Source organism: Triticum aestivum, chromosome 3D (genome assembly GCF_018294505.1).
Source record: "Triticum aestivum cultivar Chinese Spring chromosome 3D, IWGSC CS RefSeq v2.1, whole genome shotgun sequence".
NCBI lineage: Eukaryota > Viridiplantae > Streptophyta > Magnoliopsida > Poales > Poaceae > Triticum > Triticum aestivum.
The window spans coordinates 95,940,114-95,965,790 of record NC_057802.1 but is presented as its reverse complement, the minus strand read 5'-3'; the positions used below and the strand labels follow the sequence as shown (position 1 = coordinate 95,965,790).

The window sequence follows — 25,677 nt, the reverse complement described above, 5'->3', positions numbered from 1 at the left end:
TCGCCTCGGAAGCCGTGGCTACCTCGGTAAAAGGCCCATATGGGATAAGGAGGACGCGGAACGTGAAGCCGCGGGTCTCCCAGACCCCTTCGCGAAGTTCACCAACCCCTTCGAGCGTGACTTCATCAGGGCCCGCTACAAGTGGGACAAGGAAAAGAAGGTTTTTTACACGGACCAGATCACGAGGAAATTGATTAGACTACTGGTAATTATTCTTTTACCACCTTACACTTAGCTCTAGATCTAGTCAACTACACATTCCTAAACGGTTCACGTTCCTTCTGCAGGAGAAGCAACACCAGCTTGCAGCCGAAAGCCCTACTTCTCCGATGAGGCCGAAGTGGGACACCCCTCTCAACCGGGCCTTGAACGAACTTAAGGGACACCCTTTGGGCCAGCGGCCGCAATATGGTCGTGTGCACGGCGCCAGAGACGGCACCACGTGGAAGGTGTTTTACAACGAGGGCCCAGAGGCCAAGAAGCAGAAAAAGAAGTTTAGTCAGGCGGACATCGACGAGAAGTTGAAGCTTGCGTTCGAGAAAAAAGCAGTTGAGGATGCAAAAAAACAGCCGAGGAGAACAATGAGTTGCTACAGCAGGCAGTCAATGCAGCTGCAACTTCCTGCAGAAATGATTTCGTTACTAACTTGGTCCCGGCTATCATCAACTGGACGAAGGAAAATCCATACAAGACGGTACATGATTTCCCGTTGCCCAGTTTCGTCCCGAGCAACTCCGTGAACAACAACACCACCGCACCATCACTTGCTCACGCAACCGGGCCTCCTCTCGCACTCGCACCCGCTCATAGCAGCCCGTCCTCAGTCTCTGGCGCGCTAGGTGGGCCTTCGTCTTTGGCTGAGCTCGACGCCCTCACAGTAATTACATGTCGCACGAACATATATATCTAGAATATTCCATTTCCGTTGGCTTTCGGATGTTTTACGTCGCAGTTATGTGTTTGCAGGCCGACGAAACCCCGTGCACCGTACTCTACTTGATCAAAGGCCAGAAGGTGGATGTCGGAAAAGGGGTGATAACGAAGCCCTTGGATCTCACGTTCCACAACCAGCCGATGCCCGCTGGGAACTTCAGGGTTACCTTGTCGAGTGTGACATCGGGGCACGAGGATTTGCCTCCTCCATTACGCCTAGGGGGAGAGGACGATGAGACCCCGCCGCGGATTGGAAGCTGCAAGGGTTGGGTGCTGCTATGGCCGGAGAATCTTCTTCGTCTGGAGCCGGCCGAGAGCACACCAATAACCACACATCAACAAGCATGTATGGAGACCACCACCCCGCCTACGCAATTACCAGCTCCTGTAGTGCCGGGTGAGAGCGGCGGACGACGTGATGAAGGGGGTGCAATAGTACTGGCTGATGTAATCGGTCCCGTAGAACAGAGAATGGATGATGAGACGGAGGAGACGGAGGACCCAATGGGTTTCCTCAATACAAACGCGTATGAGGGTGACTTAGATATGATGACTCAGCCATATGACGAATTGGGCTATCAGTATGCTAATGAGGATATGGATGATCTGCCCGGGCAGGAACGACGTAGCAGGGATTGCAAGAAGTCTCTCTTCATGAAATCCTCACAGGACACGCCTGAAGATGCCGCCTCAACACAGGCTCAACTATCCGGGGGTCGTACAGTGCTTAGCCCGGCAACACTGGGGCAGGGATTAAGGAAGGGTCTGGAAGGTGTGCCCAAGAAAAAGGAGAGGAAGAGATCGGGGAAGATAGCTTCCTCCAAACAAACCAGAGCACATAGCAGCCAGACGGTGGATTCTGAAGAGCGTGTACCCGTGAAAGGTGCGGCCCTGTTCCATCTCACGGGCGAGCCGATGCTACCGCCGAAACCGCTGGAGGCACTATCAGGGGATCTCAGGAGACTGCACGACCATGTGCTGTCGACTGAGAAAAGCCTACTAGCTTCGGAGGATTCAGGGTATCTGACATATGCGGCTCGTGTGCCTGAGGGGAAGTGCTACGTCGACACACGGCCCGCGGAGGTGTTCTTCCTGCGGTTTGACCATATCTTTGAGATGTTTCTGACAAGGCGGCTTGATTTTACAATCGTCTGCCTTTTTGCGCTACATATGAGCTCCGTCATGAAGAGAGAAGAAGTCTTGCAAATCTGTGTGGCGGATCCGTACTACATGCACGAGTCTTTCTTGAGTCTCGGCGACTTTGAGCGTGAAACTGCTAGGGAGTACCTCCAAAACTTCATGGTACAGAATAAGGACCTGGAAATTGTCCTCCTGCCTTATCATCCAAAGTAAGTCAGTTCCGGACAACCCTTTTGTACATTTCAATCATTCCTTCTCGCTCATATGGAGAATAATTTGAGGTGTCTTTTCCCCGCACCAACGGGCGCGCCATCCTTATCGTTCTTTACCCGCGAGTCTCCCACGCCGTGTATTTCGACCCTATCAGAGACTACGAGAAGAAGGACTACACCCACATAATGAATATTCTAGATGATGCTCTCCAAGGCTTCAGCATTAGGGGTGGCCACATACAGATCAGGAAACAAAGGAACAAGAAGTTGAGTTTCTCGCATAAAAGAGGTAATATTACCGGTAGTTATACAACTTGCGCTCGATGTTCAGTTTGGTGCTAAAACTTTAAAAATACGGAATTGCAGTCACATAACTTGACTCAAGCGTCCACATACGGTCACAAAATATGTTTGCGGGTGTATTCGTGTATAGGCCCCACCTATCAGTCACGCAGCCAAACGCATTTTTGTGTAGAACACCTTTAAATATTGTTTATTCATTGAAAAGGTCAACCACCGCGATGCCTTTTTATTTTGCAAAAAAAAGAGACAACTGTACTGCAATAATTAACACACTAAAATGCTCGTGCGCTAGGTCTCGAACACATGATCCGCAGTTGAAACAGTACCTACTTTAAGCACTCCATCAATTACGTTTGGATTCCTTTTATTGATAACAAGTATATATGTACAAGGCCAGAAAGCATGTGAAATTCAAACGGGCTGCAGAAATTGTGGCCCATTTTGCACACGCTATTTTGTGAAGATATTTGCAAAACGTAAGTAAAAATTTATGTTCAAATAATTGTGTGTTAAAAATAAGTTACATACAGACGATGACATACTTTATTTTGTAAAACTTTGCATTTTTTGTTGGTAGCTTACCAAGCAGACCACTTGGTATATATTTGTAAAACTTAAGTCATAAATTTATGTTCAAATATATGTGTTTTAAAATATTATACATACAAACGATCATTAGTGAATAATAATATTTAAATATAAACTTGTGTATTATATAAAAATCATTAATACAGAAATCAATAATTCTTATTAAGTAAATATGTTTAATGAATCCATAATAAATATACATTCGCGTCTTATATTTAAATTATACCAAAAACATGGATACAAACATTACTAAATATTTATGAATGTTAACTCATGTATAATTGTTACTCATGACTTATGTTTCAAACTGATAAAATTTATATATTATACATGATTTAATATTCATATCAACAATTAAAATTTTAAATTATGAATATATTTATCATACAATTTTTTTATAATTCATAAATATATGAAATTTTTAAATAATGTATAACTTTTTTAAAAAAAATAGGTTATTTAATTTGTATGTACAATATTTATACCACATGAATATTTAAAGGTTATTTTTATTACTGAAATTATAATTTATATTTTTTTAGGGGTTGAAATTATAATTTATATACTATCTACAAAATTTTAAACAAACGAACATGTGCATGGGCTGCACTGGCCATAGCCCATTTCAGCTCCAGGAGCCTCTTTTTTTGACAAAGGGTGGATTTTATTGACTCAAAATGAAGTATCAAGTTGATACAAACACAGTGAGTACACTCCCGGCCTCTACATAACTAGGATGCACATAGCCAACACCAACACACGCAAAAAAAACACACAAGCAAATAGCAAAGTCATATACGACCAAAGCTATGCGGAAAAAAGACAGAAGCAATCAGACCCGCGATCGCAAACTACAGAAATGACCATGTCCAGGAGCCTCTGTCCTATTAAATTCATATTCTACTGGTTATTATCTATTATAGACGTATACAGGTGCATGTTGGAGTGGCTAGGGCTGCTTTTGTGCTAGCCTCTGGTCGTGAGTCCGAGACTTGATGTGTACAATTTTTGATGTTCAAGTTCATTCAGGTGGGACATCTTCTAGTACATGTAAAATTGTTATCCTTAGTAGACATGTTTATTTGTTTGGTGTAGTTGCTAGATTTGCTAGTCTTGTACTCGAGGGTCGTGTGTTCGAGTCCTAAGGCACCCACTATTTTTGGTTGTTAATTTTTGCAGTACATTGGTTGATTTTCTTGTAAATAAAAAAACGTGAAGGTGTTTGCACAAAAATGCGTCGCGGTGGTCGGCTTCCCCGTGAATAAAAAAGTACAATGGTGTTTTTGTGCAAAAATCCAACGGTTGAGCGCCTCAAGTCAATGGCAGGTGGGGCCATACACCGGATACGCCTGCATACTTATTTTCTGACCGTATGTGCACGCTTGAGTCAAGTTGAGTGACTGCAATTCCGTATTTTCAAAGTTCTAGCACCAAACTGAATATTGAGCGCAAGTTCTATGACCCTCCGTGATATTACCTCAGCATAAAACTAACTTCTGTTGCATCCATGTCCCAAAACCAAGCAAGAAAAATGGATTCTACCTCCTCCATGTCATGATTGAGTTCAACACGGATCACCAAAAGCTTCATATGACAGCCAGAAACGATGATCATATCCGCAAGTGGGTAGAATCTCATGGAGAAGCGGATTATAAACTTAGAGATGACTTCTTTCGCATCCAAAGGGACATTGTGACGATCATCATGAAAGAAGTCGTCGATTAGAAGGGAATGTTCCACCACGGCCCTATATCGCGAGTTGACGTCTGAACTCGCATAGGCATGCAACGTCATGACCTCACGCCGTTCAAGAAGCTAGGGTCCATCCTTGATGATATGGAAGGATGGAACTTCTAGTGATTTATGATGCCGATGATGATGATATGTGTCGGTTGAACTTGTATACTTTCTGTAGCGATTAAACTTTGTGATGTCCACGGTCCCTGCCGAACTTGCGTAACGCTAGTTTGTTAGTTTGGGTACGATGACATGCGTACCTCTAGTTAATTAGTTTGCGTACTATATGTTGCATCTAGTTGCTAACCCTTTCTTTTTCGTGTTGCTCTAGTATTTTTTTTGCATATGATCGTACATTCTCTTGATGAAGATGCATCTCTAATAGGTACCTAAATTCTTGATGGCGAAGGAGTGCTATGTCGTGTATGAAGGGAAGGTTCCGGGAGTGTACGACGAGTGGTATGAGTGTCAGGCGCAAGTGGAGGGGGTCTCGGGCGCCAACCTTAAAGGCTTCAAAAGCAGACAAGAAGCACAAGCTAGTTACTTGAGGTTCAGGCTAGCGCGAGAGATGCCTCATAACCGCCGCCTCATGTACTGTATAGTTCCGCTATCACTCATAGTGATAGCACTTCTCGCGTATATCATTGTTTAGATGGATGACGTTGTAGTTGCAAGTATTCGAGACTTGCATGTATCGCTATTTTCGAGATGATGACGAGAGATCATTTTGTGTTGGATGATGATTATGATGAGACTATTTGTATGTATACGCTATGATTACATTTGTGGTCTCGCAGCCATTTGTATGTGTATGATGATAACATTTGTATGTGCTAAAAATTCTTGTATAAAGCCTGTTCAAATACAAAACAAATATGCAGAAAAAACTAATAAAATTAGCAGTAGCGAGTGGAGAAAAGTTAGCAGTAGCGCGGCCTAATAAAGTGCGCTAGAGCTATTAGCAGTAGCGCGCTTGCTTACTCCTCGCTGCTGCTACCCTTGTATAGCAGTAGCGCGGGCAGACACGCGCTGCTACTACAGTTTAGCTGTAGCGCCGTATCAGTAGCGCGGGACCCTCCGCTACTGCTATACCTAGAACCCGCGCTGCTGCTAGGCTTTTCCCCAGTAGTGTCCTCCTCCTCCGGATCCACTGCATCCGGAGGTAACCCCTTGGTGATCCGAGCTTCGCGCCTTGCCCGGGTCTGCTCAAGGAGCTGCAGCCGACGCTCTGGCGTTAGAAATGGGTAGCCCCTTATCTGGCAGTGTAGGGGCATGTCTACTAGTGGTAGCGGACGGGGAGTGGAAAATGGCGGCGGGGGTGGATTGGCGAAGAAAAATGTGGAGGGGTAGGATTTCTGTGCCGGCGGCCAACTTAAATAGCCGGGCTAGACACTACGCAGCCCGCCAGAGCGGCGCCACGCGGTGAAATCGGTCCGACGGAGAAGACGAGCTTCTGACCATCGGATTTCTGGACGATTTCGCGTGGGACCCCAACGTCAGTCCGACGTGGCGGACGTACCCGGGCGCCCATATCCGTTTATATTTGGGCTGGATATAAGGGGTGTTGCTTAGCCCGAGCGTTTGAGACCCATTTAAGGCGTCTATCTAGGTTCGTGACTGCTCAGTGGCCGCATGGCCTGCCCGGGCGTTTGAGGCGGCTTTGGGGCCTCTGGCTGCAGATGCTCTTATCTCTGCTTGTTTTTTTTTGAATGTTGGCAGTTGACTGCCAAATTCATTGATGAGAAGGGAACAAAGTACATGGACAAGCCTGAGACGGGCAAACAAAGAAAACAAGCAAGAAGGAGAGAATGAAAGCGCATGAAAAACTGAAAACAGGAAAAAAACTGTAGGCTGCCTCTACTCAGCCAGGGTCAAAAGGGATGCCCGCGCCAGCCATGTTCCATAGGCGAATTTCATCCTTGATCAAGCGAATAAGAGCCGCTTTCTGTAGTGCCTCCTTCTGGAATAGCCGCCTGTTCCTCTCGCGCCATAGTTCCCCGGTGATCAACTGAATTAGCGACAAGGGTCCTTTTCTTCGCACATCCGCCGCCCCGATGGACGGAACTGGCCATCCAGTTTTTGAGGCTGGAGGAACCATCCCAGGTTGCAGGATTGAGAGAAGGATATTTTGCAAGCGTGGATATAGAATCCCAAATGTCCTTGGACCACCAGCAGTCAGCAATGAGGTGGAAAGGGGTCTCTAAGTTCCTCATGCAGAAGGGGCAAAAATAATCGTTTTCCCATCCTCGCCTAAGAAGGGCGTCCGCTGTCAGGATTTTACCCAGAATAGCAGTCCAAATAAAGAAACGGCATTTTCCAGGTGCCCATGCAGCCCAAATGAGCTTATAACCACCTCTGCTTTTTTTTACCGTCCGATTCACGGTATGATCACTGACCCAGTGTTCCGATTTACGAGTACGGGGATGGCCCGGCCGTTTGTCCGGACGCGTCGCAACTTGCAACCCAGTGACTGATTGATACTCGCTGCTGGTTGGTGCCACATGCACTGCCATGCACGCGACACTCCTCCGGTGGCCATTGGCGTGTCTCTGGCCGGGCGACTCCATGGTGGTCCGCTCGGTGCGCGCGCTCCCATCCCGGCCGTGTCTCGACCGCCGTGCTGCGCCCCGGCCGGCGGCAAATTTGGCAAATTTGACCTATAGACGAAATCAAATTACAGAATGAACTATCCGCGAAACTATTTCACGCGGCTGACCTTTTTGTGTGACGCCCGACACGAAGGCGCCACACTACACTGTGCAACGCCTCACAGATAGGCGCTACACGGCCAGCGTCGCACCCGTGTGATCAGAAAATTACTAAGTCAGTGTGCAGCGCCTGAGAGCTAGGCGACAACTATACAGTATAGCGCCTAGCTCCCAGGCGTTGCACTAGTGCAGCGCCTGAGAGCTAGGCGTCACGGGTCAGCCGCGTGAAATAGTTTCACGGACAGTTCATTCTGTGATTTGATTTCGTCTACAGGTCAAATTTGTCAAATTTGCCCCGGCTGGCGCCAGCGTCCACGGCCGCACGCACACAGCCACATCCGCTCGATCGCAGTACGTACGTCCCCCGATGGCCACCACCCAAACAATCTTACTGCCTGTCACTTGTCACCTTCCAAATGATAGCGACAAGATCCCCTCCTACCCATCTGCTGGCTGCCCCTATCTACGGCCCCCGATCCAGCAGCGAACAGCGCACAGGCTGCCGCGGCATCCAACGTTTGATCAGGGTGTCCATATATACGTGCGTGCGCGCGGCGGGCTCGTGCGTGGGCAGAGCGCCGCCTCGCCAGCTTCAGTACTCAACACTTCACTCTCGCTGCAGACGAGGATCTTCCCTTCCTTCTTTAGCTGTAGCTTTCTGAAAGTGTGTGCGGTGATGGGGATGCTCCTGGCGCGCGTCGCCGTCGCCGTGGTTGTTCTCGCGGCGGCGGCGGCCGTTGTGGCCGTCGACGGCCAGATGTCGCCGGCGTTCTACGACGCCACGTGCCCGGCGCTGCAGTCCGTCGTGCGCCGCGGCATGGCGCAGGCCGTGCAGAAGGAGGCGCGCATGGGCGCGTCCATCCTCCGCCTCTTCTTCCACGACTGCTTCGTCAATGTACGTTTTGGTTCCGGTCCGTCACAAATTAAATCCTGCCAACTGCGTGCTGAGACCTGCATGCGCAGGGGTGCGACGCCTCCGTCTTGCTGGACGACACGGCCAACTTCACGGGGGAGAAGAACGCGGGGCCCAACGCCAACTCGTTGCGCGGATACGAGGTCATCGATGCCATCAAGGCGCAGGTCGAGGCTTCCTGCAAGGCCACCGTCTCCTGCGCCGACATCGTCGCGCTCGCCGCCCGCGACGCCGTCAGCCTGGTCGGTACCCACTTCTCTCTCCCTCTCTTTCTGGCATTCTGGCCGGTGGCATTACTAAAGGTGGCCGCGCGCGTGCGTGCAGCTCGGCGGGCCGAGCTGGACGGTGCAGCTGGGCCGGCGAGACGGGCGCTCGGCGAGCCAGAACGCGGCGAACACCAACCTACCGCCGCCGGACGCGAGGCTCGCCGACCTCCTCACCAGGTTCAGCGACAAGGGCCTGGACGCGCGCGCCCTCACCGCGCTGTCCGGGGCGCACACTGTGGGCTGGGCACGCTGCACCACCTTCCGCACGCACATCTACAACGACACCGGCAACGCGGCCGTGGACGCCGCCTTCGCCACGCAGGTACGCGCCAAGGCCTGCCCTTCCGCCGGCGGCGACGGGAACCTCACGCCGCTCGAGCTGCGCGCCCCCGCCGCATTCGACAACGGCTACTTCCAGGACCTCGTCGCCCGCCGCGTGCTCCTGCGCTCCGACCAGGAGCTCTACGGGAGCGGCGTCGGCAACGGCAGCACCGACGCGCTCGTGCGAGCCTACGCAGCCAACGCCACGCTCTTCGCGGTAGACTTCGCCGCCGCCATGGTGAGGATGGGCAACCTGGCGCTCACCGGGAAGAACGGCGAGGTCCGGCTAAACTGCCGGAGAGTGAACTGAGCTGAATGAGTAGATCAGCGGATGAATTTCTGATGTACGCATCGCAAAAGCATAAAGTTGTTGACAAAAGCACTGCTGTTCGTGCACTGGATTTTCTCCCGTTTGGATCGGCGTGAGCAGCTAATCTCTGACACAAAAATGCTACGTAGATAGGGCAGACAAACTTCCGGGCCGACAGGTCGCTCAGTAATGCTACGTTACGTCTCGTTGATTATGGATCAAGAGCGTCTCCAACGCCGAACCTAAAACGGACGCGGATACGTCCAAGAGCGTTCATGCACAGTGATATGAGAGCTCGCCATCCATTCATGTACCTCAAACGTCCACATACATTTCAAACAAAATTCAAACAAACCAGATGAATTTCATGCAAACTGAATGATGTTCATTTAAACCCGACCACAACAATTGCAATTTTAAAATATTTCATTAAACAAAAGCGTCCGGAAGTTAACCTAGTCTAATTCTTCGCCGAGGGCTGCCCGCCAAGTCCTTTGTTCTTCCCCATGCCCAGCATCCTCGATGGTCGTGAGCCCTGAGAAGCAAAACCGCATTTCGCCGGCGAGGAAGAGTAAGACATGAGACACGGAAATGCCCACATGGGACGCAGACGCCTTCATCTCCCGTGTCCTACTCTTCCTCATCGAAGTCCGTGGTTTGAACGTCGCCGATGGAGGTGAGGTCCATGATAGGACGTGCACGGGCCGACCTCATGGTCGTAGCGACCCGACACAAACCGTGCAGGCGACGCGATCGACGCGCAGCTGCCGGCGTTCTGACCATGATCGCCTGCGCTGCATCCGCGTCCGACTGCGCCACTACTGACTTGTAGCCAACGCAAGCGCACGTGGCCTCGTAAAGCGCTTGCTGCTCGACGACGAAGTTCGGGTTCTTCTTGACATGGCTGCCATGGCCTCACTCGTGAACTCGCCGTAGATTTAGCCCCCCCCCCCCCCCCCCGCCTGTCAGTGACGCGCGATGAAGGCGATGATGTAGTGCTACTCTTCCTGCCCTTGCCAGAGCGCCAACACCAGGCGCAGCGCCGACTGCTCCTCCCTCACGACGGCGTTGAAGTGCGCCTGCGCCTACTCCATGGTGAAGCCGACATGGACATGCATGGGCGGGGGTGTCGGCTTGTCGTCGGACGCCTCCTCCGTTGTGGGGTCGTTGTCGCTCACCTTCGGCGAGCTCGCAAGCCGGCCTCTATCCGTCGCGCATGACAGGCCTGCCACGCGAACACAAGGCCAGCCAATTCCAGCTTGTGCTCATCGAGAGGCTCTCCCACATCACTCTAGATCTCACAAACATGACGGAGGCGGTGCATGGAGGAGGAAAGGGGGTGAACATGGTGCTGTGCAGATGGTACCGGGCTTGGTCACATATAAATAACAGGCGCCGGCTATGCCAAGCGACAGGGTGTAACAATCCAGGCCTCAGAGTTGGTTTCTCGGCCACCACGCCTGTTTATTGCCAGCAGGCGGATAGACATGGAAGTCGGTTTGAATGCGGTCAATAGCCGCCTCGTCCCATCAAGTCAAGTCTCTTTGGCATTGAACAAGCATGGAGACTGGGGCGCGGCGCAGGCGATGCTCACGGTCGGTGCCCCGCTTCAATGTCGGCTCTAGTGACCGTCACATTTGCTCTAGACCGGCATGAATGCAACTCTCTGGACCGACATAAATGCGACGCGGAGAGTGGATGTGCGTTCACGTTGGGGGAGGGCGGGGAGATAATTTTGGGTGGGATTGGGGGTCGGACATGTACGTGGCGGTGGTATGGACCCCCGCAAAGCTTCCCTAGTTTGTGTCCGGTTTGCGCAATCTCGGACAACCAAACACGTTCGCCGATAGATGGGATACCGCCTTGGACGACAAAGTGCGTCAGGGCAGCTCAGTCCAGACATATGTGTGTGATTAGAGAGTTTGCGTTGGAGATGCCCTAATGTGGCATCATTTCATTGGATATCAAAAGGCCCCACATGCATAAATTTGGGGCCGGGGTTAGAGAATCTTGAATGGCACTTTTTTCATGAATATGCGAAGCTCGTGTATGTTTTCATTATCAGAGGGGAAAAGGTTGTAAAGTTACATGTTTAGCAATTAGCAGGGTTGTGTACACCCGAGTGGCGCAAAACAATTACATGAGCGGGAACAGAATGAGGGAGGGGGTAAGCCCCAACTCACACACTACTCCGCAAGAAAAGCATTATCTAGGGGCGCTAGCGCGCGCTCAAAGCCGAGCCTCCTCCTTGATGATGAGCATGAGGCAATGAATGGAGGGTGGCTGGCTGTTGAAGGTGAAGTCGTTGTGGTGCTTCCAAAGCCAACATGTTGTGGGTGTCAAGAGGGAGTCGAAGTCTTTGCGCGGAACAAAGGGTACCATAGTGGGCCAAGTTCCACCATGGGCTAAAGGAGGAGCCCTGAGAGGGGTTAGACATGGTGAAGCAACACTAGGAGAGAACCTCGTCCAAAACTCGGCAAGAAAACGAGTAGTGTGCGAGTAGGTGCTCCACGGTCTCTGCTTCATGATCGCAAAACACTCACGTGGGCGCATGAAACAAATCACAACAGGTCAGGCGATCCACTGTCTAGTAGTGACCCTGCAATGCAAGCCATATGAACACCTTGATCCGGAGCGAAGCCTAAGTGTGTCAGTTGAGCTTCCAATTGGGGTATATCGTTGATCCATGAAAAGCGGTCGATAGCACGAGTTGGTCGGGTATGGTCGGAGGCAGTCCACTTCTAGCGAAGAACATCTGGAGCATCAGAAGCACGAAAGAGACCAAGGCGGCTCAAAATCTCTAGGTACTAGATCATGGCAGCGATAGTGAACGCCCCTCAGATGTCATGGACCCATAAACAGTTGGTAAATTTGCCACGCATCAAGCAATGCTTGCGATGTTGACCGGGCACGAGAGCATGAACAAGAGGCACTAGCTCAGCGACGGTTTTACCATCATTTTAGCGATCTAGCCATAACTTATAGGAGCGTTCGTTCCCAATATGCCATGTCATGGAAGCGACGAAAACACACCGGGTCTTCTCATTGCCAGGATGTCTAGGTGGTGCCATGGTGGCTGACAGTCAGACCATCTTCTGCAGCCATAACCAACACGTACACGGAGCAATTTTGAAGTGGTGCAAGGTCGCACATGCCAAGGCCACACAACTGAGTGGAGCAACAATTCTTACAATTGGCATTCTTGCGATCCGTCTAGAGAAACACACACTGCCCGGTTTGCTCGCGCGAGAATGGCCTTGTTGAAGACGATGACCATAAGGAGGTGGACATACATCCCACAACACTTGGAGGACGAGGACTTGTATGTCTCATTTGGAAAGCATGGAGGCGCACCAGATGCATAGACGCTGCCGCAAGATCTCAATGAGCAGCTCTAACACGGAGATGGGGATTTTATGGGTAGAGAGGGGAAGGCCCAAGTAGGCCATGGGGAAGTCATCAATGGGGCATACGAGCTCAAACTGGATGATGAAAAGGTGAGCTTTTGAGAATCGGATGGGCGTTGTGTCACTCTTGGCAAAGTTTGTGAGGAGATTAGAGGCCCCTTCGAAGACCCGCGACAACTCATGGATAACATTGATGTCATGAGAGTCCAGGTGGCAAAAATTTGCCACGTCGTCATTGTAGAGGGATATGCTCGAGGACACATGGCGCGGGGTTAGGAGATGGATGACTCTACAATGGACTGCATGCAAGATCATGGTGTTGAGGATGTTAATCACCAACGTGAAGAGAGCATGGGGGAAAGCAGATCTCCCTGATGGAGCCCTCTAGCATGGCAGATGGTAGGCCCGAGGTCACCATTCATCAACACACGTGTGACGCTGTGGAGAGCAAGATGGAGATCCACTTGCGCTAGCGTGGTTGGAAGCCAAGGTGATGTAGGGTGTCAAGGAGCATGTCCAGGAGACGAAATAAAATGCCCACACGATGTCGATCTTGAGGAGCATGCGTTGCATCTTAAGATTGTGGAGGAGGCATGCGGTTTGCTGCACCAAGGTGAAATTCTCATGGATCGAACTTCCCTCCATGAAGGCTCTCTGGTTCATAGATACCATGTCATGGAACCTAGGGGAAGGTGAAGGGAGAGACCTTAACAAAAAAATCATGATCAGTTGGAACAGGATGATTGGCCTATATTCGAAGAGCATCGTAGCATCAGCCTTCTTCAGCTGCAAGGTAAGGAATGCCTCATTCAGCTTATGGAAGCCATAACTATTAAGGGCATGGATCTTGCGGAAGACGTCGAGCATGTAGGCTTTCCTCATGGGCCAACATGCACGGAGGGATTACAAGGTGTAGCTATCTGGCCCACGCGCTTTGCCCGTGGGAAGTGCCTTGACGACCGTCCACACTTTCTCCTCTAAGATGGGAAGTTCGAGAGTGTTGAGGTCGAAGGACGCATGCCCGAGAGCTCTGAGGACGAGGGACAACTCGTGCCCTGTGTCAGAACCAAGAACTCTGGAGAATTGGTCGAATGCCGCCTCTACGAGCGTCGTCGGCTCCGTAAGCTCATGATTCCCCACTTGAAGCTTGTTGATGCATTTTTGTGCTTGTCGTGTGCAACATGGATGCGAAAGGATGTCGGGTTGGTGTCGCCGCCCTTGAGCCAGCACAAATTGGTGCGCTGACTCGTGATGAAGTGCTCCAGGGAGGCCAGGCTAAGATACATGTCTTTGAGGCAGCAGAGCCATGTTGCCATCGACATGAGGGGAAGGATATGTTGCACTGTGTCGAACGGGCCACTGCTACTTCTTGAGCTTGCATTGGTTTTTCCCTTGAAGAGGAAAGGATGATGTAACAAAGTAGAGATAAGTATTTCCCTCAGTTAAGAACCAAGGTATCAATACAGTAGGAGGAACACACGAGTCTCCAATGATAGCACCTACGTAAACAAACAAATAGTTGCACGCAACGCGATAAAGGGATTGTCAATCCCTTCACGGTTACTTGCAAGGATGAGATCTGATAGAGATAGGTATAAAAGATAAACAAAAGTGCGAAATAAAGTAAAGGTAAATAAATTGCAGCAAGGTATTTTTGGGTTTTTGGTTTTATAGATCTGAAAATAATATGATAAAAATAGACCCCGGGGCCATAGTTTTCACTAGAGGCTTCTCTCTTGAAAGAAAGCATACGATGGGTAAACAAACTACTGTTGAGCAATTGACATAAAAGCGCAAAGTTATGATGATATCTAAGGCAATGATCTGAATATAGGCATCACGTCCGTGACAAGTAGACCGATTCCTGCCTGCATCTACTACTGTTACTCCACACATCGACTGCTATCTAGCATGCATCTAGTGTATTAGGTTAACAAGAACGGTGTAACGCCTTAAGCAAGATGATATGATGTAGAGGGATAGATCCAATCAATATGAAATAGACCCCATCTTTTTATCCTTAATGGCAACAATACAAATACGTGCCTCGCTACCCCTTTGTCACTGGGTGAGGACATCGCAAGATTGAACCCAAAACAAAGCACCTCTTCCATTGCAAGAAAAATCAATCTAATTGGCCAAACCAAATTAATAGATCAAAGAGAAATATAAAACTATCTAATCACAGGGCCGGCCCTGGGGCATGGCCAGAGAGGCAACCGCCTAGGGCTCAGGTCTAAGGGGGGCCCATGATCTGGTATGATGCGTGTGTATAGCGTAGTAAAAATAGAATTGGCTGATCGCTAGCACAAGGTCAAGCGTCGCACTCGCACGCATCCATCCATCCCGACTCCCTCGTCCTCTCAGCGCCAGCCTTGCGGCCTCCCCGCCCTCGTATCATCCAGAGCCGACCCTGGAATGACCACAATACGTCGCCGGTCTCAGCTCTCCCCGATCTCAGGTCCTCGCTTCCTTCTTCTGCTTCTTTTTCTCTGACTCCCCCTAATTAATTTTTCACAAATCCTAATCCATGGCCATGATGGCAGTCTGGATGTGATCAACAATATCCTGCCGCCCCTCTAATGCATATAAACCATGATGGCCTACGGTCTGGCCATGAAGCGTCTCGGCTTCTTTTTCAATCAAATCTACCGCGGCTGCTCCTAGTACAACACTACAATTCTGGTGCCGTTCCTTAACAGCCAAGTCATCAAGGTGTGTAATTTTTATCCTCTTAAATACACAAGGGATGTGTACATCTAGAAAATATACGTATAATTCCATTTTTAATTAGACTGTATTACATAATTCTATCATTTGCTACGATTGGGAGATTTAAATTAAAATGTCTGTAGCATAATTTCATTTTCCATACGGAATTGTTAGAGAAAATCAATATTGATGCATCGACAATGACTTTGCATCTACGAGTTTCTACTCTTGGGTGTAGTACACCTGAATTTGCAAAAAAAATATAGAAAAACGTGATCAAACAAAGTCAAAAAAATCTGGAATTTTGAGGCATCAAACTTCATCAAATGTTCAAGCTTCTTGCAAAATTTCAGCCAAAAATACCATCAGAGGAGCTCTCGCCAAAAAAAAAATCAATGTTCAAAGTTTTGTGCACCGTTTGAGCATTGATTTTGTTTTTTTTTGTGCGAGCTCCTCGGATGTTGTTTTTGGCTCAAATTTTGCAAGAAGCTCAAACATTAGATGAAGTTTGTTGTCTCAAAATTTCAGATTTTTTGGACTTTGTTTTATCACGTATTTTCAACTTCAAGCAAACTCGGGTGTACTACACCCGAGAGTATTCACACCTTTCCGCTATTGGATTTGGACACACTTAAGTGTTTACTAGTAACATTCTCTATATGTAGACTATTATTTTGATAATTGTAATTTTTTTTAGATATGATGATTGTACTAAGGGCCCTTGGTTCTAGTCTCGCTATGGGCCTCCATAATCTCAGGACCGGCCCTGCTTAAGAATGCATAAAAGAGTTCAGAGAAGACTCAAATAATATTCATAGATAATCTGATCATAAATCCACAATTCGTCGGATCTCAACAAACGCACCGCAAAAGAAGATTACATTGAATAGATCTCCAAGAACATTGTATTGACGATCAAAGAGAGAGAAGAAGCGATCTAGCTACTAGCTATGGACCCGTAGGTGTGTCGTAAACTACTCACACATCATCGAAAGGGCAACAAGGTTGATGGATAAGCCCTCCGTGATCGAATCCCCCTCCGACAGAGCACCAGAAAAGGCCCCAAGATGGGATCTCACGAGGACAGAAGCTTGCGGCGGTGGAAAGTATTTTTGGTGTGCCCTCTGGTATATGGGGAATATTTGGGTATTTATGAAGATGATATTAGGGTTGGAGATGCCACGGGGGGCCACAAGCTCATAGGGCATGCTCCAACTAGGGCGCGCCGGGTGAGCTTGTGGCTCACCCGTGGGCCTTCTGGCCTCCTCTCGAAGCTTCCTAGGTTTCTTCTGGTCCAAGAAAAATCATTAAAAAGTTTTGTTCCATTTGGACTCTTTTTGGTATTGATTTTCCGTAAAAGACAAAAACATGAAAAAAAACAGCTAGCACTGGGCACTAGGTTAATAGGTTAGTCCCAAAAAAATGATATAAAATAGCATCATAATGCATATAAAACATCCAAGATGGATAATATAATAGCACGGGACAATAAACAATTATAGATACATTGGAGACGTATCAAGCATTCCCAAGCTTAATTCCTGCTCGTCTGTGATACATCTCCAACGTATCTATAATTTTTGATTGTTCCATGCTATTATATTATCTGTTTTGGATGTTTTATATGCATTAATATGCTATTTTATATGATTTTTGGGACTAACTTATTAACCTAGAGCCCAGTGCCAGTGCCAGTTTCTGTTTTTCCTTGTTTTAGAGTTTCACAGAAAAGGAATACCAAACGAAATAAAACTTTCGCGATGATTTTTCTTGGACCAGAAGACACCCAGGAGACTTGGAGTGCAAGTCAGAAGAGCCACGAGGCGGCCACAAGGGTGGAGGGCGCGCCCAGAGGGTAGGGAACGCCCCCCGACCTTGTGGGCCCCTCGTAGACCCCCTGACCTAGTTCTTGCTCCTATATATACTCTTATACCCTAAAAACATCCGGGGGAGCAACAAAACCACTTTTCCACTGCTGCAACCTTCTGTACCCGTGAGATCCCATCTTGGGGCCTTTTCGGGCATCCTGCCGGAGGGGGATTAGATCACGAAGGGCTTCTACATCAACACCATTGCCTCTCCGATGAAGCGTCAGTAGTTTACTTCATACCTACGGGTCCATAGCTAGTAGCTAGATGGCTTCTTCTCTCTCTTTGATTCTCAATACAAAGTTCTCCTCGATGTTCTTGGAGATCTATTCGATGTAATACTCTTTTGCGGTGTGATTGCCGAGATCCGATGAACTGTGGATTTATGATCAGCTTATCTATGAATATTATTTGAATCTTCTCTGAATTCTTATATGCATGATTTGATATCTTTGCAAGTCTCTTCGAACTATGATTTGGTTTGGCCAACTAGATTGGTTTTCTTGCAATGGGAGAAGTGCTTAGCTTTGGGTTCAATCTTGCGGTGTCCTTTGCCCGTGACCGTAGGGGCAGCAAGGCACGTATTGTATTGTTGCCATCGAGGATAAAAAGATGGGGTTTTCATCATGTTGCTTGAGTTAATCCCGCTACATCATGTCATCTTGTTTAATGCGTTACTCTATTCTTATGAACTTAATACTCTAGATGCAGGCAGGAGTCGGTCGATGTGTGAGTAATAGTAGTAGATGCAGAACGTTTCGGTCTACTTGACACATACGTGATGCCTATATTCATGATCATTGCCTTAGATATCATCATAACTTTGCGCTTTTCTATCAATTGCTCGGCAGTAATTTGTTCACCCATCGTAATAATTTCTATCTCGAGAGAAGCCTCTAGTGAAACCTATGCCCCCAGGTATATTTTACAACATATTAGTTTCCCGTTAACTTGCCAATTTCTGTCGCTGTTCCCTTATTTTGCAATCTTTACTTTTCGTTCCATAAACCAAAAATAGCAAAAATATTGCTTTACCGTCTCTACCAGATCTCACTTTGCGAATAACCATGAAGGGATTGACACCCCTTTGTCGCGTTGGTTGCAAGTTGGTGTTTGTTTGTGCAGGTATTCGGTGGCTTGTTGCGTTGTCTCCTACTAGATTGATACCTTGGTTCTCAAAACTGAGGGAAATGCTTACGCTACTTTACTGCATCACCCTTTCTTCTTGAAGGGAAAAACCAACGCAAGCTCAAGAGGTAGCAAGAAGGATTTTTGGCTCCGTTGCCGGGGAGATCTACGCCAAGCCAAGACATACCAACTACCCATCATAAACTCTCATCTCTCGCATTACATTATTCGCCATTCGCCTCTCATTTTCCTCTCCCCCACTTCCATATTTTCGAAAAGATTCGCCTTTTCTTCGCCCCTCTTCCGTTCGTCTTCTTCGTTTGCTTTTTGTGTGCTCGTGTGTTGGATTGCTTGCCTAGTCTTCATGACTCCTCCATAGAACGTTGACCCTCATCTTAGGAGGTTAGACGAAATTGAAATTAATGCTAAAAGCTTCATGTCTTTACAATTTGAGCATAACAAATTCTTTAGAAACGAGCTCAAGGAGCAGAAAAGTTTTATGGAATACATGAATAAAGAGCTTGATGATATGTCTAAAGAATTTTATGGTTTGAGATCTCAGTTTGCAAATCTTGAAAATTTGGTAGGTCAAATTTCTGATAAACAAGCTACTCTAGTAAACAAAATGGCCGCCAAACCAGAGGCTAAAAATAATGATGAAGATCTAAAAGTGATTGATGTGACTCCTATTGAATCTTTGTTTTCCAATGTAAATCTTGATAAAGATGGGACTGGAGATGAGTCAACTTTAGTTAGAAGGCGTCCCAATGATTCGGAAGTCTTAGATCTTGATGCAAAAATTGCTAAAAGTGGGATTGAAGATGTCAAAACTTTAGATAGAAATGAACCCACTATTTTGGATTTCAAGGACTTTAATTATGATAATTTCTCTTTAATTGATTGTATTTCCTTGTTGCAATCCATGTTGAATTCTCCTCATGCTTAGAATCAAAACAAAGCTTTTACTAAACATATCGTTGATGCTATGATGCGATCTTATGAAGAAAAGCTTAATTTCGAAGTTTCTATTCCTAGAAAACTTTATGATGAGTGGGAACCTATTATTAAGATTAAGATTAAAGATTATGAATGTTATGCTTTGTGTGATTTTGGTGCTAGTGTTTCCACGATTCCGAAAACTTTATGAGATGTGTTAGGTTTCCGTGAATTTGATGATTGTTCTTTAAATTTGCATCTTGCCGATTCCACTATTAAGAAACCTATGGGAAGAATTAATGATGTTCTTATTGTTGCAAATAGGAATTATGTGCCCATAGATTTCATTGTTCTTGATATAGATTGCAATCCTACTTGTCCTATTATTCTTGGTAGACCTTTCCTTAGAACGATTGGTGCAATTATTAATATGAAAGAAGGAAACATTAGATTTCAATTTATGTGAAGGAAAGGCATGGAACACTTTCCAAGAAAAAAAATTAAATTGCCTTATGAATCTATTATGAGAGCCACTTATGGATTGCATGCCAAAGACGATAATACTTAGATCTATTCGTGTTTTTATGCCTAGCTAGGGGCGTTAAACAATAGCACTTGTTGGGAGGCAACCCAATTTTATTTTTGTTCTTGCTTTTTTGGTCCTGTTTTGCTTTGAATAAATTATCTAGCCTATGGTTAGATGTGGTTTTGTGTTTTAATTAGTGTTTGTGCCAAGTAAGACCTTTGAGATAGCTTATGGTGATAGTTGATTTGATTTTGCTGAAAAACAGAAACTTTTGCGCGCATGAAATTAATTTTCGTAAATCACAGAAACGTGATTTTAAGTTGATTGTTTTTGCAGAAGATTAATGAACAAATTCTTAGGACTTCCTAATTTCTCAGGATTTTTGGAGTTACAGAAGTAGTCGAAATATCCAGATTGCTACATACTATTCTGTTTTTGATAGATTCTGTTTTTCGCGTGTTGTTTGCTTATTTTGATGAATCTATGGCTAGTATCGGGGGTGTGAACCATGGAAAAGTTGGAATACAGTAGATATTACGCCAATATAAATAAAGAATGAGTTCACAATAGTACCAAAGGTTGTGATTTATTTTCTTATACTAACGGAGCTTACGAGATTTTCTGTTGTGAAGTTTTCAAGTTTTGGGTAAGGATTTGATGGACTATGGAATAAGGAGTGGCAAGAGCCTAAGCTTGGGGATGACCAAGTCACCCCAAGGTAATATTCAAGGATGTCAAAAAGCCTAAGCTTGGGGATGCCCTGGGAAGGCATCCCCTCTTTCCTCTTCGTCTATCGGTAACTTTACTTGAGGCTATATTTTTATTCACCACATGATATGTGTTTTGCTTGGAGCGTCTTGTATGATTTGATTCTTTGATTTTTAGTTGCCACAATCATCCTTGCTGTACACACCTTTTGAGAGATACACGCATGAATCGTGATTTATTAGAATGCTCTATGTGCTTCACTTATATCTTTTGAGCTAGGCAAAATTTGCTCTAGTGCTTCACTTATATCTTTTTAGAGCACGGTGGTGGTTTTATTTTATAGAAATTGACGAACTCTCATACTTCACTTATATTATTTTGAGAGTCTCTAAACAGCATGGTAATTTGCTTTGGTTATAAAATTAGTCCTAATATGATAGGCATCCAAGAGGGATATAATAAAAACTTTCATATAAAGTGCATTGAATACTATGAGAAGTTTGATTCCTTATGATTGTTTTGAGATATGAAGATGGTGATATTAGAGTCATGCTAGTAAGTAGTTGTGAATTTGAGAAATACTTGTGTTAAAGTTTGTGAGTCCCGTAGCATGCACGTATGGTGAACCGTTATGTGATGAAGTCGGAGTATGATTTATTTTTTGATTGTCTTCCTTATGAGTGGCGGTCGGGGACGAGCGATGGTATTTTCCTACCAATCTATCCCCCTAGGAGCATGCGCGTAGTACTTTGTTTCGATGACTAATAGATTTTTGCAATAAGTATGTGAGTTCTTTATGACTAATGTTGAGTCCATGGATTATACACACTCTCACCTTTCCGCCATTGCTAGCCTCTCTAGTACCGCGCAACTTTCGCCGGTACCATAAACCCACCACATATCCTTCCTCAAAACAGCCACCATACCTACCTATTATGGCATTTCCATAGCCATTCCGAGATACATTGCCACGCAAATTTCCACCGTTTTGTCTATTATGACACGCTCCATCATTGCCATATTGCTTTGCATGATCATGTAGTTGACATCGTATTTGTGGCAAAGCCACCGTTCATCATTTTTATACATGTCGCTCTTGATTCATTGCACATCCCGGTACACCGCCGGAGGCATTCACATAGAGTCATACTTTGTTCTAAGTATCGAATTGTAATTCTTTAGTTGTAAGTAAATAAAAGTGTGATGATCTTGATTATTAGAGCATTGTCCCATGTGAGGAAAGGATGATGGAGGCTATGATTCCCCCACAAGTCGGTATGAGACTCCGGACGAAAAATAAAAAAATAAAAAAAGAGGCCAAAAAAATGAGAGAAGGCCCAAATAAAAAAATAAGAGAAAAAGAGAGAAAGGTCAATGTTACTATCCTTTTTGCCACACTTGTGCTTCAAAGTAGCACCATGATCCTCATGATAGAGAGTCTCCTATGATATCACTTTCATATACTAGTAGGAATTTTTCATTATAAAACTTGGCTTGTATATTCCAATGATGGGCTTCCTCAAATTGCCCTAGGTCTTCGTGAGCAAGCGAGTTGGATGCACACCCACTTAGTTTCTTTTTGAGCTTTCATAAACTTATAGCTCTAGTGCATCCGTTGCATGGTAATCCCTACTCACTCACATTGATATCTATTAATGGGCATCTACATGGCCCGTTGATACGCCTAGTTTATGTGAGACTATCTCCTTCTTTTTGTCTTCTCCACAACCACCGTCTATTCCACCTATAGTGCTATGTCCATGGCTTATGCTCATGTATTGCGTGAAAGTTGAAAAAGTTTGAGAACATCAAAAGTATGAAACAATTGCTTGGCTTGTCATCGAGGTTGTGCATGATTTAAATATTTTGTGTGATGAAGATGGAGCATAGCCAAACTATATGATTTTGTAGGGATAAGCTTTCTTTGGCCATGTTATTTTGAGAAGACATAATTATTTTGTTAGTATGCTTGAAGTATTATTGTTTTTATGCCAATATTAAACTTTTGTTTTGAATCTTACGGATCTGAACATTCATGCCACAATAAAGAGAATTACATGGATAAATATGATAGGTAGCATTCCACATCAAAAATTCTGTTTTTATCATTTACTTACTCGAGGGCGAGTAGAATTAAGCTTGGGGATGCTTGCTACATCTCCAACGTATCTATAATTTTTGACTGTTCCATGCTATTATATTATCAGTTTTGGATGTTTTATATGCATAAATATGCTATTTTATATGATTTTTGGGACTAACCTATCACTACTGCAGGATGCCGCTAACGCGACACTACGATCAGAGACCCTTCGACGAAATTGTATGCGATGCCATAAACGGTGGTGTAAAAAACCCGTCAAAAAAGGTGCAAAACGTTTGCGATGACAGATGCATCAAACACGGTTCAGATTTTAGTTGCGTGTGCGAAGCAGGGCATACGGTTGGTCCACACGAACTGTTTGCGATTAGACAGAACAATAGAAACGGGCAGCCATATTAATGTGTGTGCAATATACGGCATACGGTTCGCTCCGATGAACTGTTTGCTATTAGGGAAAGCAACAGAAACGGTCTGTCAGATCAAGGTGTGTGTGATATACGGCATACGGTTCAGTCGAATGAACTGTTTTCGATTAGGGAAGAGAACATAAACGGTTCAACTTAACAAGATGTGCGTGATCGTGCGCGGGCCCCAAACACTGGCAGCACAACTTATAAATTGACGGATGGAGTACTAGTTACAGTGATGCATATAATTAGGCAAAGGGATCGCACATGTCTGTATTTACTAGAACGAGAATGCAATAGCACAATAAGAATTAAGGCCACGATGATGCGATCGCAGTGGTGGTTACAGGAGGCAAGAAGAAAGATGCATCCATCAACGTACGACCTCCTCCTCCTCAACTCAGTGCGCTGGGCCACCGTCCGGCGGCTAAGGAGCAATGGCTTTTGTGGCGAGGTCAAGGTGTTTCTCAGCTAAGGCATCCAAGGCTTCCAGCCGGTTGAAGAAGGCCAACGTCGTAGCGTCCTCACTGGCCATGTAGATACCTATGTACACGATTCGCTCGTACACATGGATGTGTAGGTCTATGGTTTCTTGCAGGGCGAGGCGCCTCGCGGCGAGCGCGACCTCCAGGTGGACATTCTTCATGGCGTCGGCGGGCAGTCGCAGGGCCACCAGTGCTTGAAAGAGGTTCCGACCATGGAGGCCGATTAGGGTGGCAGGCAATGAGGAGCCCGGGCGCGAAGGCTGGAGGAGTACGACGATGTCGTCCGCGAGCTTCTTGACGACGGTGAACCTGTTGGTAGTGCCAACGATCATCTAGTCGAACTAAGAGTTGTAGCTGGCCTCGACGGCAGCCATCCACCAGCCGGTCGCCAACACCGTGTGGAGACGATCCATGGTGCCATGCCGCAGGCCGGCGTCATGGACCATCTGGCACAGCCGCTGGCCGCTCGCGCGCATCACCGCCATGGGTCTAGAGTGAGCACTTTTGCGCTTATTAGTTTAGGTGCTTAGGCAAATGCCTAGGTGCGTACGATGTGGTAGATGCATTGGAATGGAGGGGCGCCTTTATATGAGTGCAAACTGCGTTGCATTCACATCGTGCTGCCTCTTTTCCCGGTCCTCCTCTCATTACTTCCCTCATGCATTCACACGATGCTAATTGAAGGAGGATGCATCATTGGCCGTTCAACATTTCAGGAACCGCTACCCTCTCCCTCGTCTGCATTAAAGCCGTATCGGGAACTATGCCGCCCGCTGTCAAATCGAAATGTACTGCGCCGCCCGCTGCACGCCGGGCTGAACACGCCTCCTCGCCTCCATCTATGCTTAATTATTGAATTTTAGTTGCAAAAATTAGATACTGCTAGTGATTTTTAGCTTCATATTTTGACAAATCGCAGTGTTACAAGGTTGGCAAATGGCAATGTTACTAGATCAAAAAATGTCAATTTTTCTAGTTTGACAAATGGCAACATACCCAATATGACAGATGCAAATCGCACCAAGTTGTTTGTAAGTGGTTCACACGGGTCATCCAAAAGAACCGTTTGTGTTCAAGAGATGCACAAATCCTGCTCTCACTTTGCATACGGGTGTTCTATCTAAAACGTTTGCGCTCAAGAGCCATTAAAACCTATAGCCATAAAACCAAGACACGTGGCGTCACATGAATGGTTAACATAACGCACACGGTTTGAATTATACAAACATTTGAGATATTAAAGTGGCAGCTATTTTTTCAAAATGCCTTTGTTGGCTGTTATTCGAGTGCGCCTTCTTTTGAAATGGACACGAAAAATACCACAACATGTCGGGTGCCATTCCATTATAGCATGCCAAGTTTCATGAATTTCAGACGAGTTTTGGATTTACTAGAATTTGAAAACAAAGTATCTCAATGTTTTGCCGGCAATCAACGGTGCCCTGGTGTTTGAAATTCATTCCCATTTCTTGCATTGGACCTAAGCATGCACCCAAGGACAAAGATTAGATTTTTCAACCAATTTATATGCACTAGAGCATGTGCATGTAGTTCAAATTTGAATTATGCACATAAATGAATTGAGAATTCAGTTAATGCGTAAAAATGTCCAAACGAACCCCGAAAAATCACAAAAAATAACACAACACTCCTGTTGCTCTATGCTGACATGAGAATTTTTTTTAAAGCAATAAGAGGCAATGAATATCGTTTCGTCCCCAATGGTAGGGCGTTCCCTACCGAAACCATCATGCTTGTTGTGAGAATCATATACCCAAACCTGCCCCAAATGGCACAAAAAAAATTACCACGACATGTTGATGCCGCTCCATGATAGCATGCCAAGTTTCATGAATTTTAGACGAGTTTTGGATTTACTAGAATTTAAAAACCAGGTATCTCAATGTTTGCGGCCGAGTGACAGTGGCAGGGTGTTTGACATCCATTCCCATTTCTTGCATGGGA

At 46.2% G+C, this 25,677-nt stretch overlaps 1 protein-coding gene across 1 annotated transcript; it reads left to right on the top strand.

Moving 5' to 3' along the window:
• Positions 1–8,154: 8,154 nt before the first annotated feature.
• On the top strand, positions 8,155–9,537 carry LOC123074248 (peroxidase P7-like). The gene is made up of 3 exons (XM_044497141.1): positions 8,155–8,516; positions 8,585–8,776; positions 8,859–9,537. Exons 1-3 carry the CDS (start codon positions 8,298–8,300, stop codon positions 9,429–9,431), a joined length of 984 nt encoding a protein of 327 aa, XP_044353076.1. The 5' UTR covers positions 8,155–8,297; the 3' UTR covers positions 9,432–9,537.
• The last annotated feature ends 16,140 nt before the right edge of the window (positions 9,538–25,677 follow it).

Coding starts and splice junctions, on each gene's coding strand:
- LOC123074248 (XM_044497141.1), top strand. CDS start 8,298: ATGGGGATGCTCCTGGCGCGCGTCGCCGTCGCCGTGGTTGTTCTCGCG. Junction 8,517..8,584: donor TCCACGACTGCTTCGTCAAT/GTACGTTTTGGT, acceptor CTGCATGCGCAG/GGGTGCGACGCCTCCGTCTT. Junction 8,777..8,858: donor CCCGCGACGCCGTCAGCCTG/GTCGGTACCCAC, acceptor GCGTGCGTGCAG/CTCGGCGGGCCGAGCTGGAC.